The sequence below is a fragment of the Marmota marmota genome, unplaced genomic scaffold (assembly GCF_001458135.2).
Source record: "Marmota marmota marmota unplaced genomic scaffold, marMar, whole genome shotgun sequence".
NCBI lineage: Eukaryota > Metazoa > Chordata > Mammalia > Rodentia > Sciuridae > Marmota > Marmota marmota.
In genome coordinates this window covers 3,566,475-3,584,951 of record NW_026000051.1, presented here as the reverse complement: position 1 = coordinate 3,584,951, position 18,477 = coordinate 3,566,475, and the positions used below count along the sequence as shown (strand labels likewise).

General features: G+C 45.7%; 1 protein-coding gene and 1 non-coding gene across 16 annotated transcripts in view; one reads left to right on the top strand and one right to left on the bottom strand.

The window, feature by feature from the left end:
* Positions 1-4,006: 4,006 nt before the first annotated feature.
* Positions 4,007-4,113, bottom strand: LOC125619675. The gene has a single exon (XR_007351217.1). It is a non-coding gene; the product is annotated as a U6 spliceosomal RNA (small nuclear RNA).
* Positions 4,114-9,194: 5,081 nt separating this feature from the next.
* Positions 9,195-18,477, top strand: part of Odf2 (outer dense fiber of sperm tails 2) — a 39,096-nt gene continuing 29,813 nt past the window's right edge. For 2 of the 15 annotated variants that reach the window (XM_015497496.2, XM_015497495.2), the window contains exons 1-4: positions 9,763-9,941; positions 12,748-12,838; positions 13,796-13,912; positions 14,190-14,315. In XM_015497496.2, the coding sequence (XP_015352982.1) occupies positions 9,778-9,941; positions 12,748-12,838; positions 13,796-13,912; positions 14,190-14,315 (498 nt within the window). In that variant the 5' untranslated portion in view covers positions 9,763-9,777. The other 13 variants (XM_015497499.2, XM_048812952.1, XM_015497498.2 and 10 more) reach the window with 13 other exon arrangements.

The following is an 18,477-nucleotide window of genomic DNA, read 5'->3' as shown; positions in this document are numbered from 1 at the left end:
TTGCTAAGTTGCCCAGGCTCACTTTGAACTTGTGATCCTCCTGCCTCAGCCTTTTGGATTGCTGATATTACAAGTGTGAGCCACCATGTCCATCTGCATCTTGACAGCTTTAACCACTCATGAATGTTCTGCAAATTAGTGCTTTAGCCTTATTTTGAAATACTGACATGGAGAAGTTGACATTCAATTAAAAATCCACTTGTAAATTTTCAATTTATCAATTAGTGAAGAGAAAGAGTTGTTCAAATCTTAAAATATAATTTTAATTTGATGGAATTTTTATTTTAATACTGAGGTTTGAACCCAGAAGTGTTCTACCCCTGAGGTGCATTCCCAGGACTTTTTATTTTTAATTTTTTTTTAAATTTATTTTTTGGTAGTGCTGGGGACTCAACCCAGGGCCTCACACATACTAGGCAAGTGCTTTACCACTGAACCACATCCCCAACCCTTATTTTAATATTGAAACAGGATCTTTGCTAAGTTTCCCAGACTGACCTCAAACTTGCAGTCCACCTGTCTCAACCTCCCCAGTTGCTGGGATTACAGGTGCAGGCCACCGTGCTCAGCCCGATTCCTTCTTAACTACCTAGTTGCTGTGTACGTATTCTGTTTTTCAATATGTGCTCTAAGAGCTGTCATCTTCCCCCTGAGTGCTTCTAATTTGCCCTGTTCTCTCTACCCCCAAAGTCAGTACAACTGTGTGCCAACCAAGAGTCAAGAGGCTTTCTAATAAGTAAATGGTAATAGATTTTGGGTATTAACTCTTTTGCCAGGGAAATTTTGTCTCCTTGTTTCTCTACCAAATTGTAGATGCTGGAAAGGGCCCTCCCTGGAAAAGGACAGTTTCTGCAAAGCTTGGTGTGGTTTTGCTAACCACAGCATGGATCATGGGGGCAGAGAAAGATGATCTGAATCTTGTCTTGCCCTGTCTGTTCTGTAACCTTAGGCAAGTGACCTGACCTTTATCTAGCCTCAGTTTTCTGTTCTGTAAAGTGGGGTGAGTACTCATGCCAACCTCTAAGGATATAGTGGGGATTCATGGAGCTATTGCAGGTGGGCATGGTGCCTGGCACAGAGGGAGTACTCCACCATTGGGTGCAAGCCCCCAGGTGACACTTTAGACAATAACAGAGTAAATCCAGATGGACTTGGAAGGTCAGTTGTGCCAGAAGAAAGAGAAGCCCCTCTGGAAATGATGGTCTAGCTTCCATTATCAGATCCATGACTTAATTATATCTGATCTGTGCCAGGTCCTTCTATTCCAAGAATCTTAGTTTCCCCCTCTATGAAAAAGAAGGAGCATGGGCTGGGGTTGTGGCTCAGCAATGGAGGGCTTGCCTAGCAGGTGCAAGGCCCTGGGTTTGATCCTCAGCACCACATAAAAATAAATAAATAAAATAAAGGTATTGTGTCCTACTACAACATATAAAAAAAAGGAGCATGACTAGATTTGCCTTCCAAGATCCCTCCCTAATGGTCTAGAAACTGTTTCTCAAGTTGAATTCCCTAGAAAACTTGTTAGATGGCTTGTTGGTCCTCAATTCCAGAGTTTCTCATTCAGTTGGTCTGGAATCAGAGAATTTGTATTTCTAACAAGTTCCCTGGTGATACTTATGCTGTTGGTCCAGGGACCACACTTTGAGAACCACTGATTGTAGAACATAGTACCAGCACTGAATGCAGTGTTCTTCTAGTTTCGGAGGCTCAGGATCAGTGAGTTCAGAGAATCCAAGACAAGCAAGTCTTGATGGGGCCTGGGAGAATTTTCTCTCCTAGCTCCTCCCCAAACTTGCAATCTCTCAAGACATCTGAAAGAAAAAAACCCGATGTTTTGTAGCAGGATCCTTATTCCCAGGGGCAGTGCTGGTACAGTTGCATCAAGGCCTTGGAAGAGTTGTTCCTGGATGGAAACAACAGGTAATCAGGCCCTTGGGCAAAGGAAAAGTCTGGACCCTGAGCCCAGAAGACTCTGGCACCTCCCTGCAGAGAGTCCTGCAGGCTGGGGCCTAGTGCTGGAGCCAACACCTCCTTCTTCACCTAGGGCTATTTTCTTTTTTTTTTTTTTTTAAAGATGTTGATGGATCTTTATTTTATTCATTTATTTATATGGGGTGCTGAGAATCGAACCCAGTGCCTTGCACATGCTAGGCGAGCATTCTACCACTGAGCCATAAACCCAGCCCCCACTTGTGGCTATTTCTTTAAGATTTTTTTTTAATAGAGAGTGAGAGAGAGAGAGAGAGGGAGAGAGAGAGAATTTTTTTAATATTTATTTTTTAGTTTTCAGCGGACACAACATCTTTGTTTGTATGTGGTGCTGAGGATCAAACCCGGGCCGCACGCATGCCAGGCGAGCGCGCTACCACTTGAGCCACATCCCCAGCCCCACTTGTGGCTATTTCTAACTAGTGAGAGAAGTCCCTGTTCATTGTGTAAACTTAGAAAAATAGAAGTAGGAAAATAAAATAATCAGCGTTAATATTTTTGAGATATTGGGGCTGGGGAAGTAGCTCAGTGGTAGTACACTTGCCTAGCATGAGCAAAGCCCTAGATTCCATCCCTAGCACTGCAAAGAGTAATATAAAATACACCCTTGTACCCTCCATCCAAAACCTACAATCTTGCTTTGCATTCATACCTACATCTTTCTCCTACCTTCATGCCCAAACACAGTAAAGAGAGTTACATGGAACTTGAGTTTCCTAACCCCTGTTTTTCAACCAGTCCATCATGGATTATTTTTTTCAACAAGTTTTTAATCTTTGAATGTTTTTCTACCTAGAAAGATATGCCTTTTTAAGAACATGTGGAGCTGGGATTATGGGGCTGGGATTATGGCTCAGCGGTAGAGCGCTCGCCTAGCACAGGTGGGACCCGGGTTCCATCCTCAGCACCACATAAAAATAAAGGCACTGTGTTGTGTCCATCTACACGAAAAAAAGAAATATTAAAAAAAAATGTTTTCACAGAAATGTATAATTTGTAAATGAAAATCTCCCCTAATTCCATTTTCCAGAAATCATTAGTTTTAACAGTTGAGTGTATAATCCTCCAGATTTTTTTTTTTTTTTTTACATGCATGTATTCACACAGAAATAACTTGTGTGGGTCTGGGGATGTGGTTCTGTGGTAGAGTGTCTGATTGGCATGCACAAGGTCCTGGTTTGGATCCCCAACACCACAAATAGAAGAAAAAAAATTAAAAAAAGAAACAATTTGTGTGTGAACACATGCATGTAGTCTACTTATAGTTTTGTACCTTGCCACTCTGAATGACCAGTGCCTTCCATCCTGAAGCGAGAGGCTCTGACCTATCACTACATTTCATGGTGACTTGGGCGTCGTCCCAGCTCAGGAAGTTGAGGGCCTGTCTTCGGGTGTAGGCGTGTCACCCATGGAGTTGAGCTACACTCTCCTGTTCCTTTGTAATCCTACCCCCCTGTTTGGGATAGAATGTTCCATGGAAATGCCCTTTGTGTGTCCCCTTCTCTTGCTCAGTCTTTGGGTGTTGCCTTCCTAGATGTCAATCAACCTGCTGATAGCAGACGTCAGGAGGCTAGGTTCACCCCCCTGAAACTTGACCCCTTGCCTCATTTGAATGGCTTCTCCTCAATAAAAGGGTTCAGCACTTGTTCTCTCTCTTTCTGTGGACCCTTAAGGTCAGAGGAGCCATCACAGGACCCAAAGAAAAAGGTATCTCTGTCTCTTGTGTGATTATTTCGTGCAGCCCAGTTCATCTGGAGTGACCCTGAGTGTTTTAGTCGTGAGGAACGCGACACTTTCCAATGCTGGGAATCAAATCGAGGGCTTTGTATATGCCAGGCAAATGCTCCTCCACTGAGCTACAACTAAGGCTAACTCACTTTGAAAAATAAAAGCAAAACAACTCAGCTATGGTTTTTTTTTTTTGCATTTTAAGACAAATATTCTTTTATTTCTGTTAAACTGAATATACAATTATTGCTCTCTAGGCAACCAACTTTTGCTTATAACTACAATTTCAAAAAATATGGAATACTTCACAAATTTGCGTGTCATCCTTGCACAGGGGCCATGCTAATCTCCTCTGTATCATTCCAATTTTAGTATATGTGCTGCCGAAGCGAGCACAGCTATGTGTTTTGAGATCTTTTCATATCTAAATAGTAGTTCTGTTTATCTCTTTTTGGGGATTGAACTCAGGGGTGCTTAACTACTGAATCACATCCTTAGCCGTTTTAAATATTTTATCTAGAGACAGGATCTTGCTAAGTTATTTAGGGCCTCACTAAATTGCAGAGGCTGGCTTTGAACTCAAAAACCTACCAAGCCGCTGGGATTATAGGTGTGCGACACAGCTCTGTCTCATTTTCAGTGGTGCTGGAATAGTGTGTAACATAATTATCAGGCAGCTAGGGTTTTTCATCCTTTTACAAATAGTAGTCATTTTAATTAGGCCTCAGGATTAGATAGACCTGCATGCTGGGATTTGGGGGTTATGAGTTCTGCCCAACTCAACTGCCCTTTATTCCCAACTGCACCTAACTACACATTTGTACCAGATTCCAGAGAGAAATAACATACAGGATTTAGTGTTACTTATTGATCTTGCTGCAAATTTCGTAGATTGACTTTTATCTTTTATTTATGTTTATTTTATTTTATTTTTTTGTATTAGAGATTGAACCCAGCACTTTACTACTGAGCTACATCCTCTTTATTTTTCACTTTTTATGTTGAGACAGGGCCTTGCTCAGTTGGTGAAGCTGGCCTTAAACTTAAGATCTTCCTGCATCAGTCTCCCAAGAATCTGGGATCACAGGCATATGCCATCCTCAGCTTCTGCCCCTTCTGAAGGGCACAACTCTTAAGAAACAAAGGCAGGAGAAAAGCATTTTTTGTTCTGGGGTGTTTTGTGTTTGAGCAAGGAATTTTTTCAGGCTATCTGTATTTTCTGGAATGGCTACATTTCTAGATGTTTTTCTGTAACCATGAGATCTATATTAGCCAGAGCAAGAATTCCCGTCACTGTCCCTAGGGACTAGGAAAAATGAGGGATGCAGAGGTCAGGATGGTCTGGTATTCTCCACACTTTGGGGTGGTATGCAGGTGGCAATCACCTGGTGAATACTTTAGTGGTCCTGGCCAGGAGTTTATTAGAAATACAAATTCTCTGGCCTCTTATTAGACTTACTGGATCAGCAACCTTGAGGATCAGGGCTAGTACTCTGTGCTTTAACAAGCCTTATGATTGATTCTGCCTAGAGAATCATTGTCAGGGATGTTTATTTCACATGAGGAACAGAGCCAGCCTGGGCTACCCTAAGTCCTGCCCTCCAGCCCTGACAGCTCAGACTTCTCTGAGCTCACTTTCTATGGGTGTCATTTCTGACTGACAGTTACTTGGAGGACTGGGACAGGAGGAGGGTAAAGCCTGCAGGGACTACCAGTGAACTCCCTTGAATACCACCTCCCCACAGGAGTCCCTGCCCGCTTCCAGACACACCCACACAGAAGAGATCCAAACTCTGACCTCTTCATTGGTCCAAATGATGTGTCAATATGAGCTTCTGGATAAAGGTGGGTTTTGGAAGGCAGGGAGTTCTTGTCTCCAGAAATGACTGCAAAATAATCCCAGCCCTTGGGCTGGGGTTGCAGTTCCGCGGTAGAGCGTTCACCTGGCATGTGCGAGGCCCTGGGTTTGATCCTCAACACCACATAAAAATAAACAAAATAAAGGTATTGTGTACAACTACAAATAAAAAATAAAATATAAAATAATAATAATCCCAGCCCTCAAAGAACTCATGGTCCAGTGAGGACACTGGGCCAGTCAGCAGCACAGTTAGGGCAACCTCCTAAGTATTGATATGGCCCAGGCCTCTTCTCTCCATGTGCGCCCTTGTCCTTCCTTGTTCCATCTTTGCACCTATTACTGTTTAGAGTTCCCTCATTTGCTTGTCTGTCTGGCAAACTTCTACTACCATCTGTCATGGACTCAGCTTTTCTAACACTTAACCTCTGGGAACCACCTCCTGCCTCCAGGCATATTGGGAACCTTCCTTTTTTAGGGGGGTGGTACTCAGGGGCACTCAACCACCCAGACCTATTTTGTATTTTATTTAGAGACAGGGTCTCACGGAGTTGCTTAGCACCTCCTTAAATTCCAAGACTGGCTTTGAATTCCTGAGTTGCTGGGATTATAGGCCTGCGCCATCCCACCCAGTTTGGGACCTTCATTTTTTTTAAAGGAGTGCTGGAGATGGAAGGCAGAGCCTTAAGCATGCTAGGCAGGCACTCTACCATTGAGCTATACTTCCAGCTACCCCCCACCCCTTTTTTGAGATGGACATCTATGTTACCCAGTCTGGTCTCAACTCCTGGGCTTATAGCCATCCTCCTCCTCAGGCTTCCAAGTAGTTGCAACAGTAGTGTTGCCAAAAGCTTGGGCCTTGTCCCCAGTGCTGAGGACACAATTTTGAGAAAAAAGGAAAAAGAAGATTTATTGCTTTGCTAGCAAAGGAGAACCACAGGGGATTCCTATCCCACAGGCTGTGATTCTGCCCATCAGCAGGAACAGGGAGCTTTTAAAGAGGTGATTCAAAGGTGTGTTCCACAGTGTTCCATTTGTTCTCTGTTGGAGTTGTAATTCACTTATTAATTTGGGATATAGTCACTTCTGAGATCTTCAGGTACCATTCCCAAAGTCTGGATTACTTCGTTCCTAAAGTGGAAGTGTGCTCAGGGGCAGATAAATCTGCCTAAAATGGGGAAGAAAGGTAACCCTGTTTCCCCTGAGACTAGGGAGCTAGAGAGATTAGGGAGGAGCAGGGGAGAAGAAGAAAAAGAACCTTGTCCATTTTAAGAATAAGTTGCAGTGGCAGAGGAGGAAGGGTTATATTTAAAGCATAAAGCAGACCACTGTTACAGTAATTCAAGCACAGTAGCCTCACCTGGCTGGTATCTTCTTTTCCTTGGACATGTATACATTTCTATTATAATAGCTGCAAGATCACAACAATGCTTTGAAAACCACCACCCGCTGACTAAGAGTGGTTTGCATTCAGAAAACATGGTCTAGCAATTCAAAGCAATATCAAAAGAACTCAAGATTTTTACTTTCATGTCTTTTTCTTTTTCTTTTCTTTGGGTACTGGGGATTGAACTCAGGGGCGCTTTACCAATGAGCTATATCCCTAGCCCCCCCCCCCCTTTTTTTAAATTTTGAGACAGGGTCTCATTAATTTTCCAAGGCTGTCCTCAAATTTGCAATCCCTCTGACTTAACCTCCAGAGTCACTGGGATTACAGGTGGGATCACAATGTTGCCCAGCTACTTGCATTTTTTTTTGCTGCTTGCATTAAAAAAAAGTTTTTTTTTAGTTGTTGATTTACCTTTATTTATTTACTTATATGTGGTGCTGAGAATTGAACCCAGCTCCTCACACATGCTAGGCAATCACTCTACCAACTGAACCACAAGCCCAGCCACACTACTTGCATTTTTAAAACAGTACAAAAAGGACAGATATCCAGACCACAGCTCTAGTTTTTAAAAATTTCCCTTTTCTTCCCCATCCCATGATCTTCATACCCTGAGCCCCTGTCTTCAGCACAACTCCCCCCAAACTTCCCTGATCCCACCTTCTGAGTATTTCCCTCTTCCTCCTTCCTTTCACTCAGTTTGTGTACTTGTAGAGTGTGTGGGTTGGGAGTAGGGTGACTCTTGATCACAAAATCCCAAAGAAATGCACTGGTAGGGCAGGATTTTTTTGGGTTTTGGTACCAGGGATTTAACCCAGGGGCACTACCACTGAGTCATATCCCCAACCCTATTTCTTTATAATTTTGAGACAGGATCTTGATAAACTGCTGAGGACCTTGCTAAGTGATCCTTGCCATGATCCTCCTGCCTCAGTCTACCCAATGCCTGGGATTATAAGCATGTGCTACTGTATTCAGCAGGGCAAGATTCTTATTAGATGGTGGTGCTGAGAGGATGAAACCACATATGCCTAATCACTTTGGAGATGGGGAGGGGAAAGCTTTAATCATTTTTTCTGGTTACACTACAATATCAGAGCATGGGCTAATATCGGAGACTGATCAGACTTAAATGCCCCTTACAATGGGCTTGGCACATAGCACAGATTTAATGAGTTCAATGAATGTGGGGACACTGAGAATTGATCAGTTCTGTCTTGGGGATGGCAAAAGGGACATATTTACAGAAATGTTTGTTCTAGGCCTTGAAGCAGGAAGTGTATCTTAGGTAGCAAGAAGTATATTTCTACCCCTGAATGAAGAATTAAGGATGGGAGAATAGAGAAAGGATAGGGAGGTTAAGGGAATTCCACTTGATGACTTTATTTTTTTCTCTATGAAAAACGAGATCTTTTTTTTTTTTTAAGAGAGAGAGAGAGAGAGAGAGAGAAAGATAATTTTTTTAAAAATATTTATTTTAGTTTTCGGTGGACACAACATCTTTGTTTGTATGAGGTGCTGGGGATCCAACCGGAGCCACACGCATGCCAGGTGAGCGCGCTACCGCTTGAGCCACATCCCCAGCCTGAAAAAACGAGATCTTGAGCCAAGTGGGATGGTGGTGCACACCTATAATCCCAGCGGCTCAGGAGTCAGGAGGATAAGAGTTCAAAGCCAGCCTCAGCAATTTAATGAGGCGCTAAACAACTCAGTGGGATCTTGTGTCTAATAGAATACAAAATAGGGCTGGGGATGTGCCCCTGAATTCAATCCCAGTACTCCCCCGTCCCCTCCCCCACTTCTCCCCACCCCCGCCTAAAAAAGGAGATTTTGAGTATGAGATGGGGAAGAGGAAAAGATTTGAAAAACCCATTGTTGGGAGGGGTCTAGGGACAAATAGAGCAATTGCTTGATGGTGGCCTGTGTGTCAATTGAGGGTGGAGGCAAGGACTGGTGGATTTGATGTTTGCAGAACCTCTTGTGATTGGGTTACAAGAGGGATTGTAGAGCCATTGTTAAACGTGGGAAAAATGAGTGGGTGGAGGAAGTGAGGGCTCCCTAGCATTGAAGAACAAATACTGTATGGTAGATGGTGAAGTTCCTGAAGGCAGAAAATCAGGTTATGCATCAAAGAGAGGTATGCTGGAATTTAAGATTTCAGGTGGAATAGTGGTATGACGCTAGGGTTCCACGGCCAAAGGGCCGGGGAAGGTCGTTGAACTAAGGAGGCCAAGTGACCCTGAAGTTGTGAAAGTCTCCCAGAATCCAGGGCGGCACTGTGAGCCACGTGACAGCGCCCCAGGATTGGCTGGCTGACAGTGAAGCGGAGTTGAGAAGATGGCGACCCACCAAAAACCTCATCAGAATAGGTCTGTACAGAGAGCGGCCTACAGTGTGCAGGCGGGCAAGGGACAAGGGGCATTCCGACCCTTTCTCCTATGTGGGCAGAGTGTGAGCAGTTATGCACTGTGGACTGGGCAGTACTGGATTTCCAGAAGCAGTGTGCAGCCCGGGCGACTAACTTGTTCTGTGACCCCTTTGGGCCTGGTTTCCTAATGTGAATCCCAGGGAGCGCGGTGGGGCTTGGACGTTTGAGTTCTGGGAAGCAGGAGGACCTGAGGCAGGGAAAATGGCGGAGTGGACAGTGGGTCTCTAAACCGCTGGGCAAGACCCAGCAGGCCCGCTGGAGGCGTCGCGCGTCTCCCTGGCGACTGGACGCGTGGCCCGGAAGTGGGCGGAGCATCTCTGTGACGCCAGGGGCTGGGTCTAAATGGCGAAACCCGAGAGGCTCCGGGGGGGTTTGAACTGGCCAATGGGCGAGCTGCCGGCCGGGTGTCGGAAAAGGAGGCGGAAGCGGGGAGGAGCCGCCGCCGGAGCCGGACTGCTTCCGCCACGGCGTCTCCATGGCACGTCCCTGGCCACCGACTTCAACGACTTCATAAGGAGGCGTTTCTGGGCGCAGCCGTGTCGCTCCTGGTGAGAGGCCGCCGGCAGGCGGGACCGGGCGCTCCGGGCGTCCCCGCGGCAAGTCGCCCTCTCCCACCCCGGCGCGGCAGCCCCGGCGGGTCCTGCGGTTCCCGGCGGGTCGCGCCGGGTCCGGGCCTGTGGCGCGCTCGTCCCTCTGTCAGAACCCAGCCCCGCCCCGCCCCCCGGCGCGGGGCTTCTCCTCCCGCTAACGGGTGGGCCGGCCGCCTCGCTCCTCTCCCGGCCGTCGGCGGGGCTCTGCCTTCCTCTGCTGCCCTCAGGCAGGGCTTCGCCCTTTTCTCTATGGGCAGAAACCGGTTCCCTCCTGCCCACTGGTGGGTGGCCGTCCCTTCTATCCACGTCGGAGGCTTTCCCCTCGCTCTCTTGCCGGTCGGCGGGCATCGGCCGGTCGCCTCATCCTCCCTGCGGCCTCGGCACAGCAATTACGAGTGGGCAGCGCAGTCCCCTGACATCGCCTCCGGGCCGCCCAGGGGCCTCGCCCGGCATCCCGCCCGCTGCCTGCACAGCCCGGCGTCTAGCCCTCTCTAACTCGGCTTCTGCTGCGCCTGGGAGCGCAGTCCCCAGCAGTCCGGGTGCCCCCTCTCGGCCGAGCGCCCCTTGCCCCTCAGCCTCCGCGCCTCCCTCCTTCAAATACTATTGGTCCTCCCGGGTATCTGTTCTGCCGGGAACGCCCCTTCTCCTAGGAAACAGTTACTCCGGCCCCGCCCCGAATATCCCTCCAGCTCCCAGCAGGGTTCCCGCCCCTTGGGGGCCCACTTGGGGCCTAGCGGTTCTCACCGGCCCTCCTCGCACGCCAGCCAGCCCTCAGGTTTTCCCCCTGGTAGTCACCCACCCTCCCTCCCGGGTGGGGCCTGGGCGTGGTGATCCTTTCCCTCGCAGCTCCACCCTCCCTTGACCCTACCCGGGGAACTGAGCTCCCCTCACCTGCCTACCGGCTGCCCACCTGGCGCCCTGCAGGTTGCTCAGCCTCTCCTATCTCCTCCCACTTTGGCAGGACAGTTGCTGTGCGACTTGGACAGTAGAGGAGCGCCTCCCAAGTTTTCATCCAACTGCCACCCCCCCAAGCTTCCACCCTCCTCCCCTCAGAGAGGACGTTTGATGCCGGGCCCCTGAGATTCTCATTGACAAGCCCCTCTGGGTTCCCCTGAGCAGAGCCTGCTGACCCAATTGCCCACCTTTGCGGCTTTGATGCCTAGCCATGTCTGCCTCATCCTCAGGCGGCTCCCCAAGGTACTGCCAATGTGGGGGGCACCTCTGCCACAGGGCAGGGTAAGGTGGTCAGGGGTCCCCTGGCAGGCTTGCTGGGAGCTTCTTTTTTTCAGCTTCCCTGTTCTGTGTACTAAGAGTCTGTACTAAAACACTTAAAAATAATTTTTAAGGGGAGGAGGAAAGAAATTAACACACAACATCCCATCTCTGCCTCCCCCTCTCCCTTCCCCAAGTGTGGCAGCTTCCTGGTAGCAAACAGGGTCACCCTTGTTGTCTTAGTGGAGTACTAAGCTCTGAGCGTTTTTAAAAGGGTGCCTGGTGTAAATAAATACGTTGTTGGAGGAGGATGCATAATTTAGCAAGTTGATGATGAAATACAGGTGGCTTGATGGTCTTTCCCCAAACTATTGGTTTTTAAGAGGACAGAAATGTAATGGGGGAGGGGCTGTCTTCCCAGATTTGGTGTTCCTTGGCTAAATGATTAGTAGGACTCAATAAATAATTTTTTCCATTTTTTAACCCAAGGTGTGATATACAAATACCATAAAATGCATGCTGAAGTGCTTGATTATTTTTCTGTTGCATTATTTCCCCCAATAACTTGTGGGGGATGTCAGGAGACAATAGGATGGATCAAATGATTATTCCAAGACCCCTCTCATCCTGGAATTACATGTACTGGCAGATTTTGGATAGATTAAATTTTTTTTGTCTTTGCAAATCTGGTGCTGGGCTATATGTGTATCAGAAAGTTGAATATCTGAGCCTTAATTTGAGTTTGATTCACAGTGACTTTGTTCCTCAGCTGAAAGTTCTATTTCCTCTCTCTCTTTCTCTCCCTCTCTGTCTCTTTCTCTCTCTTTTTTGGTATCCAGTGGTATCATACCTACTGAGCCACATCCCCAGCCCTTTTTTATATTTTATTTAGAGACAGCCCTGAATTGCTCAGGGCCTTGCTAAGTTGCTGAGGTTGGCTTTGAACTCACAATCCTTCCCCAGCCTTCCCAGCTGATCTGGCTCTGTTCTCTTTGTTTATTTAGTTTTTTTGTTTTGTTTTGTTTTGTTTAAATGTGGTGTTGGGGATTGAACCCAGTGCCTCATGCATGCTAGGCAAGCACTCTACCACAACAACCCCAGCCCTGTCTCTGTTCTCTTTATGTTATTCATTCACTGAGTATTTCTCCAGAACTACCTCAGCTCCAGGCACTACCTCAGCTCCAGGCACTATTCTGGAGATTGTCACACTTGCCCAAAGTAGCACTTTTGCTGCTCTCAGATGCTGCCTACTTTTTGTCACCTAACAGGATGACAGACAGCTAAGCTCCTCAGCAAAAGGTCACAATACATGTGATGCAATGGCAGGTTATAAAAGGTTAGCTATATAAATGCCCTTTGCCCTGTTTCCATCCTACTGCTGGGCGCACCATGCATGTCTGGTGCTCATTTTCAGGGAGCTGAGGGATTCTAGACTGGCTCTCCTGGCTTTGAACTCATTAGTCATCACATGCAGTGTATAGTCTTCAGAGATCTAAGAAATAAGAAAGACCTAGTTTTCTGCTTATAATCTGGTTTTTATGCCCGGGTGCAGGTTTCCATCGTGTGGAAAGAACGGAGTAACGAGTCTCACGCAGAAAAAGGTCTTGAGAACACCTTGTGGCACACCAAGTGTAACTGTGACGGTAGGTGACGTGCACATGAGCAGCCCTCTCTGGTCTGTGACCCAGCCAGAAATACTTCTGCATACCTTTCCTAGGAACTCCGAACCCTGCTGGTCTGAATGTTCTGCATAGTGCTGTTGCGCATACCCTGCTGATTTCTTACTATTTTTTTTTTCCTGTAATAGGCTGCCAATTGTGAGGGGGTCGTCTTAACATTGTCCTTCCAGGCAAATTCCAAAATCTTAGGACAGCGATTTGATAAAAGGAAAGGAAAAATAAATGTATAAAAAAAGTTATTTGGTTTATGTATTGCATTGCTGGGGATCGAACCCAGGGCCTTGCATATGTGAGGCAGGTGCTCTGCCACTAAGCTATATCCCCATCACCTAGGAGAAAATTTTAAAAAGATTAAGGGCAGGGGATAGGATCTGGCAGTAGGCACAGGTTTGTAGCTGGGGTTCTTCCCTGCTCATGGTTTCTTTAGAAAACCTTCTCATCCTTGGCATTTCTGCTGGCTTTATATTTTAACAGTCTTTGCCTGCCTGCTGTCCTATTCTGCATCCTAACCATGTTGTGCATTTCCCATGCTAATCTGCATGCACTCTAGAAGGATCCACCTGCTTTCTAGCTGAGCTACACCAAATCCAAGGAGGAGCTTTGCATTCTGGCAGGCTTAGAAGGCAGTTCAGCTCTGGGGACCTAGAGTCTGCATCTGGGCTCTCTTATAGAGCTGGTTGGTCTCACAGACCCCTCTCTTGTGTGAACCTGGGTCTTCCCGGTGGTCTTCAGCTGGGATCTCTTCGGATGCCTGCCGAATGATACTCAGTGCCTTGGTTCCTGCCTGCATGCTAGTAGTTGTTGCTGTCCTGCTCGCTTGGTGGCTAGGCTTTCTCCCCAGAGACCATGAGCTCTGTTTTTATGCCCAGTTTACTCGTCCACAGATCAACCTTTTTTGTGTTGCTCTCCCCCGCCTGCCAGAAGCGAACCATGAAGGACCGCTCTTCAACTCCCCCCTTACATGTTCACGTGGATGAAAACACCCCTGTCCATGTCCACATAAAAAAACTCCCGAAACCTCCAGCGACCAGCACCCAGGTAGGAGCATGCCAGCGGGCGAGGTAACAGCTGTGGATCAGGGTGATACCTCCCGGCCCAGCCTCCTCATGCGCTTCTGATTCCAGAGGTTGGAAGACACATACTCTATTCCAGAAGTCACTTGCCTGGTTAGAAGGTAGGCGCCTGTTATCTAGCAACAGCAGCAGTAACTTTAGTCAGGAGAGGCGCCCCTGCAGAGTTTGGAGGTGGATGCCACCAGAGTGACACTGTGGCCAGCTGGGCATGGAGTTGACCCTGGGTTTGTACCTTTCAACAGAAATCTCATAAGCGCGGAATGAAAGGGGACACCGTGAATGTGCGGCGGAGTGTCCGGGTGAAAACCAAGGTACCTTGGATGCCCCCTGGAAAATCATCTGCCCGGCATGTGGGATGCAAGTGGGAGGTAGGCTCATTCTTGTTCAGGCTTTTCTTCTCGGACTGGTCAGATTCTAGCAGGCCTCAAAGTCGGTGTGACTCAGGGTTGCCTGTAGCTGCTGGAGATATCCTAATAGGCCCTTGCTAAATCCTGAAAGTATGTGGCTCTTCTCAATTCCTTACAGTACTGCTATGTGGTAGGTTCTGCTGTCCTATGCTAGGAATGAAGAAACTGATGTTAAGAGAGAACTGATTTATTCCAGAGAAAATAACAAAGATTAGGACTCCTTCTAGAGGCTAGAAGGAGAAGCTATGTATATGTTTCCCCCATATATCTCTTACAGCACCTGGAGCAATATATAAAACTATACACACATACACACACACACCCCCCAGCATATTCCAACACATTATAATATGGGTATCCCATAGATGCTGCTTTTTCAAAACCACTTTTGAAACAGTTTTCTATGGAATAATTAATTTTCTTTAGTAATAGTGATTAAGGGAACTAGTGTCTTTTTTTTTTTTTTTGTCACATCTTAACATGTTTTGCTTGTCTCTTTCACCCCACCCACCTGTCTACCTATCCATCTGTTCATCCTTCCTTCCATCCATCCATCCATCCATCCATTCATCCATCCATTTATCCATTCATCTGCCCACCACCCACTATCTACCATCTATATCGACTGACCCACCAATCAACCAACCCATCCATCCATTTTCTATCCATGTAATGATTCAGCATGTATTTGTTGAGAGTCCAATGAATTGCTGGACAGTTGGGTTACAGCTACAAATGGGGCAGATGTATCTCTTTAATCTTACTTTCTCATCAATTGCAATGAAAAGATTCAATGATAAGACAGGGCTAAGAGCCTTTTGGCCATGTTTTGAACAAAGATCTCATTGGGACAAATAAAGGCCTTAGGACAGCTTTGATGATGCTTAATTTATTTGAAGTTCATTCTTTTTCCTACAGTTTATTACTTTTTTTTGGTACTGAGGATTGAGCTCAATGGTGCTTAGTCACTGAGCTACATCATTAGCCTTTTTATTTTATATTTTGAGACGGGGTCTTTTTTTTTTTAAATTTTTTTAGTATTGGAGATTGAACTCATGGGCACTCGACCACTGAGTCACATCCCTAGCCCTATTTTGTATTTTATTTAGAGACAGGGTCTCACTGAGTTGCTTAGTGCCTCACCATTGCTGAGGCTGGCTTTGAACTTGTGATCCTTTTGCCTCAGCTTCCTGAGCTGCTGGGATTACATTTGTCCACCACCACACCTAGCTGATCCAATTCTTTCTAAAAGCAAAAAGAGTAAGTATACCAGCCAGATAATGTGGCGCANCTGAGGATCGAACCCGGGCCGCACGCATGCCAGGCGAGCGCGCTACCGCTTGAGCCACATCCCCAGCCCTGTAGTTTCTTATCTAGGATTTTTTCCTTAAAAAGCACAGAAAAGTACTGAGGTCCTTTTTAGAAATTGCTTATGACTTAATAGTTACAGAAAAATGGGAAGCAACTTAAATGTATATTGGGGGTTTTGGTTAAATTATGATATGGGGAAATACCACACAGCCATACAAAGATATTGAGATTGATGTTTGTACATGATAATAAAGCACAGAGATATACAACATGAAGAGTTTGGCCCTATTTGTACAGAAAAAAGGTTGTCTCTGTATGTGTATGTATGAGTTTTATGGACAGCATTTCCAGGAAGATATGCAAGAAAATCAGTAAGCAGTAATTACTTCTGATCCGTGGCAGGCTCTACTATTATACTTTATTTTTGGTGTTGGGGATTGGACCCAGGAGTTTGCTCTGCTGTTTTATTTTTTTGTGGCCTACTTAAATTTATGTACAATAAATATAATATATTTTATAATTAAAAATGCCTTTTTAGGGATCAGGGATGTGGCTCTTTGGAGGGGAGTTTGTCCAGTGTGCTTGAGGGCCTGGGTTCAACTCCAGCACTGAAATAACTAAACAGGTAAATAAATAAATAAATATGCCATTTATTTACTTATCTGATACTGGGGATTGAACCCAGGGATGCTTAACCACTAAGCCACATCCCCAGCCCTTTTTATTTTTATTTTTTATTTTGAGACAAGGTCTCCCTAAGTTGCTTAGGACCTTACTGAGTTGCTGAGCTGGCCTTGAACCTGTGATCCTCGTACCTCAGCCTTTTGAGTTACTGGGATCACAGGCATGTTCTACCATGCCCAGCAAAAATGCCTTTTAAAAAAATGAAAAGACTTGGTAGTTTTAAAAGTATTCATTAAAAAGATGTTGCTGCCTGAGAAAATTGACTTCCTGTTGACATGGTTTGCTAGGAATGATGGCCCCCTCTGGAAAGCTCAATCATGACTCCAGTTCTGTGGCCACAGAATCCTAGAACTTAAGAGTCCAGAAAGGTGACTTGTCCAAGCTCAAACAGTGACTGTCTTTCCTGCTTTCCCTTTTGGATCTGCCCTTTTCCATTCCCCTGTGGCTGCATGTGTTCCTGGGAAGCCCTTACCTGACCTTTTCCATTATGAACAAAAGGAAAACGATCCCAGGAGGTAGAAGTTTGAGGGTAGAGCTGGAAATGGAGACTAGAATTTTCTCTGTGTGTGTGGGATTCTTGTTTGAATTTCTTTTTTTTTTGGTGCTAAGGATCCAACCCAGAGGGCTGTCCATGCTTACCACATGCTCCACCACTGAGCTCTACCCCCCAGTTATTGTCTTTGGGAGAATGGAGATCTAGGATTTTTCTTTGCCCCATTATTGAATTTGAGGACATAGAAAAATAAACAAACACCTGTAATTCTTCTATTCAGACTGGTTACTGTTATGTAAAAAGTTTTTGTTGAAAACTACAGGGGAGCCTGCACATTCCAAGCATATTGCTTGATGTACCATTCCAAGCCAAATTCACCTGTGCAGCCAGCCCCTGCTTTCTGGAATTTGCCCATTAGCTTGTTCCTATCACTGCCTTCCTGTCACCCCAAAAGAAGCAATTGCCCTGGTTCATTTACTATCGTATTTTATCCTATGCATGATTTTGTTGTTGTTTTATAGTGCTTAGGGATTAAACAAGGGTGTCACACATGTTAGGCAAGTGCTCTACAACTGAGCTACATCCCCAGCCCATATTTTTAAATATTTTTAGTTGTAGATGGACACAGTACCTTTATTTTATTTATTTATTTTTATGTGATGCTGGGGATTGAACCCAGTGCCTCACATGTGCTAGGCAAGTGCTCTACCACTGAGCTACACCCCCAGCCCTATTATTATTATTTATATATTTGCTTAGTTGTATATGGACACAATACCTTTTATTTTATTTGTTTTTATTGTTATGTGGTGCCAGGGATTGAACCCAGTGCCTCACACATGCTAGGCAAGTACTCTACCCGTGATCTACAACCCTGGCCCCCTATTATTGGTTTTTAAAATAGAGTTGTAGTTACACTGTCTGAAATTTTCCTGATTTTTTTTTTTTTTTTTTAATATTTTGTGTTAGTTGTAGCTGGACACAATGCCTTTATTTTTTATTTTTATGTGGTGCTGAGGCTCGAACCCAGCGCCTGGCACATGCTAGGCGAGTGCCCTACTGCTGAGCCACAACCCCAGCCCCTTCCTGATCTTTTCTTAGGAATAATCTTTTTTTTTTTTTTTTTGGTACTAGGGAATTGAAACCAGGGGCCCTTTACCATGGAGCTATATGCCTAGCTATTTTATTTTGAGACAGGGTCTCGCTAAGTGCTTAGGGTCTCACAAAGAGGTTGGCCTTGGTCCTCCTGCATCAGCCTCCTGAGTCACTGAGATTACAGGTGTGCGCCACATTATCTGGCTGGTATACTTACTCTTTTTGCTTTTAGAAAGAATTGGATCAGCTAGGTGTGGTGGTGAACATGGTTTTGGAGGCTGAGGCAGGAGGATTGCGAGTTCAAAGCCAGCCTCAGCAACTTAGTGAAACACCCTAAGCAACTCAGCAAGACCCTGTCTCTAAATAAAATTCAAAAGAAGGCTGGGGATGTGAGCAAATCAATGGTTAAGTGCTCCTGGATTCATTCCCCAGTACCAAAAAAATGAAAGAGTGGGGTCATACTTCATTCATGATTACACACTGTGTTTTTTTCCTGAGACAATGTCTCACTGTGTTGGCAGGCTGATCTCAACCCTTGGG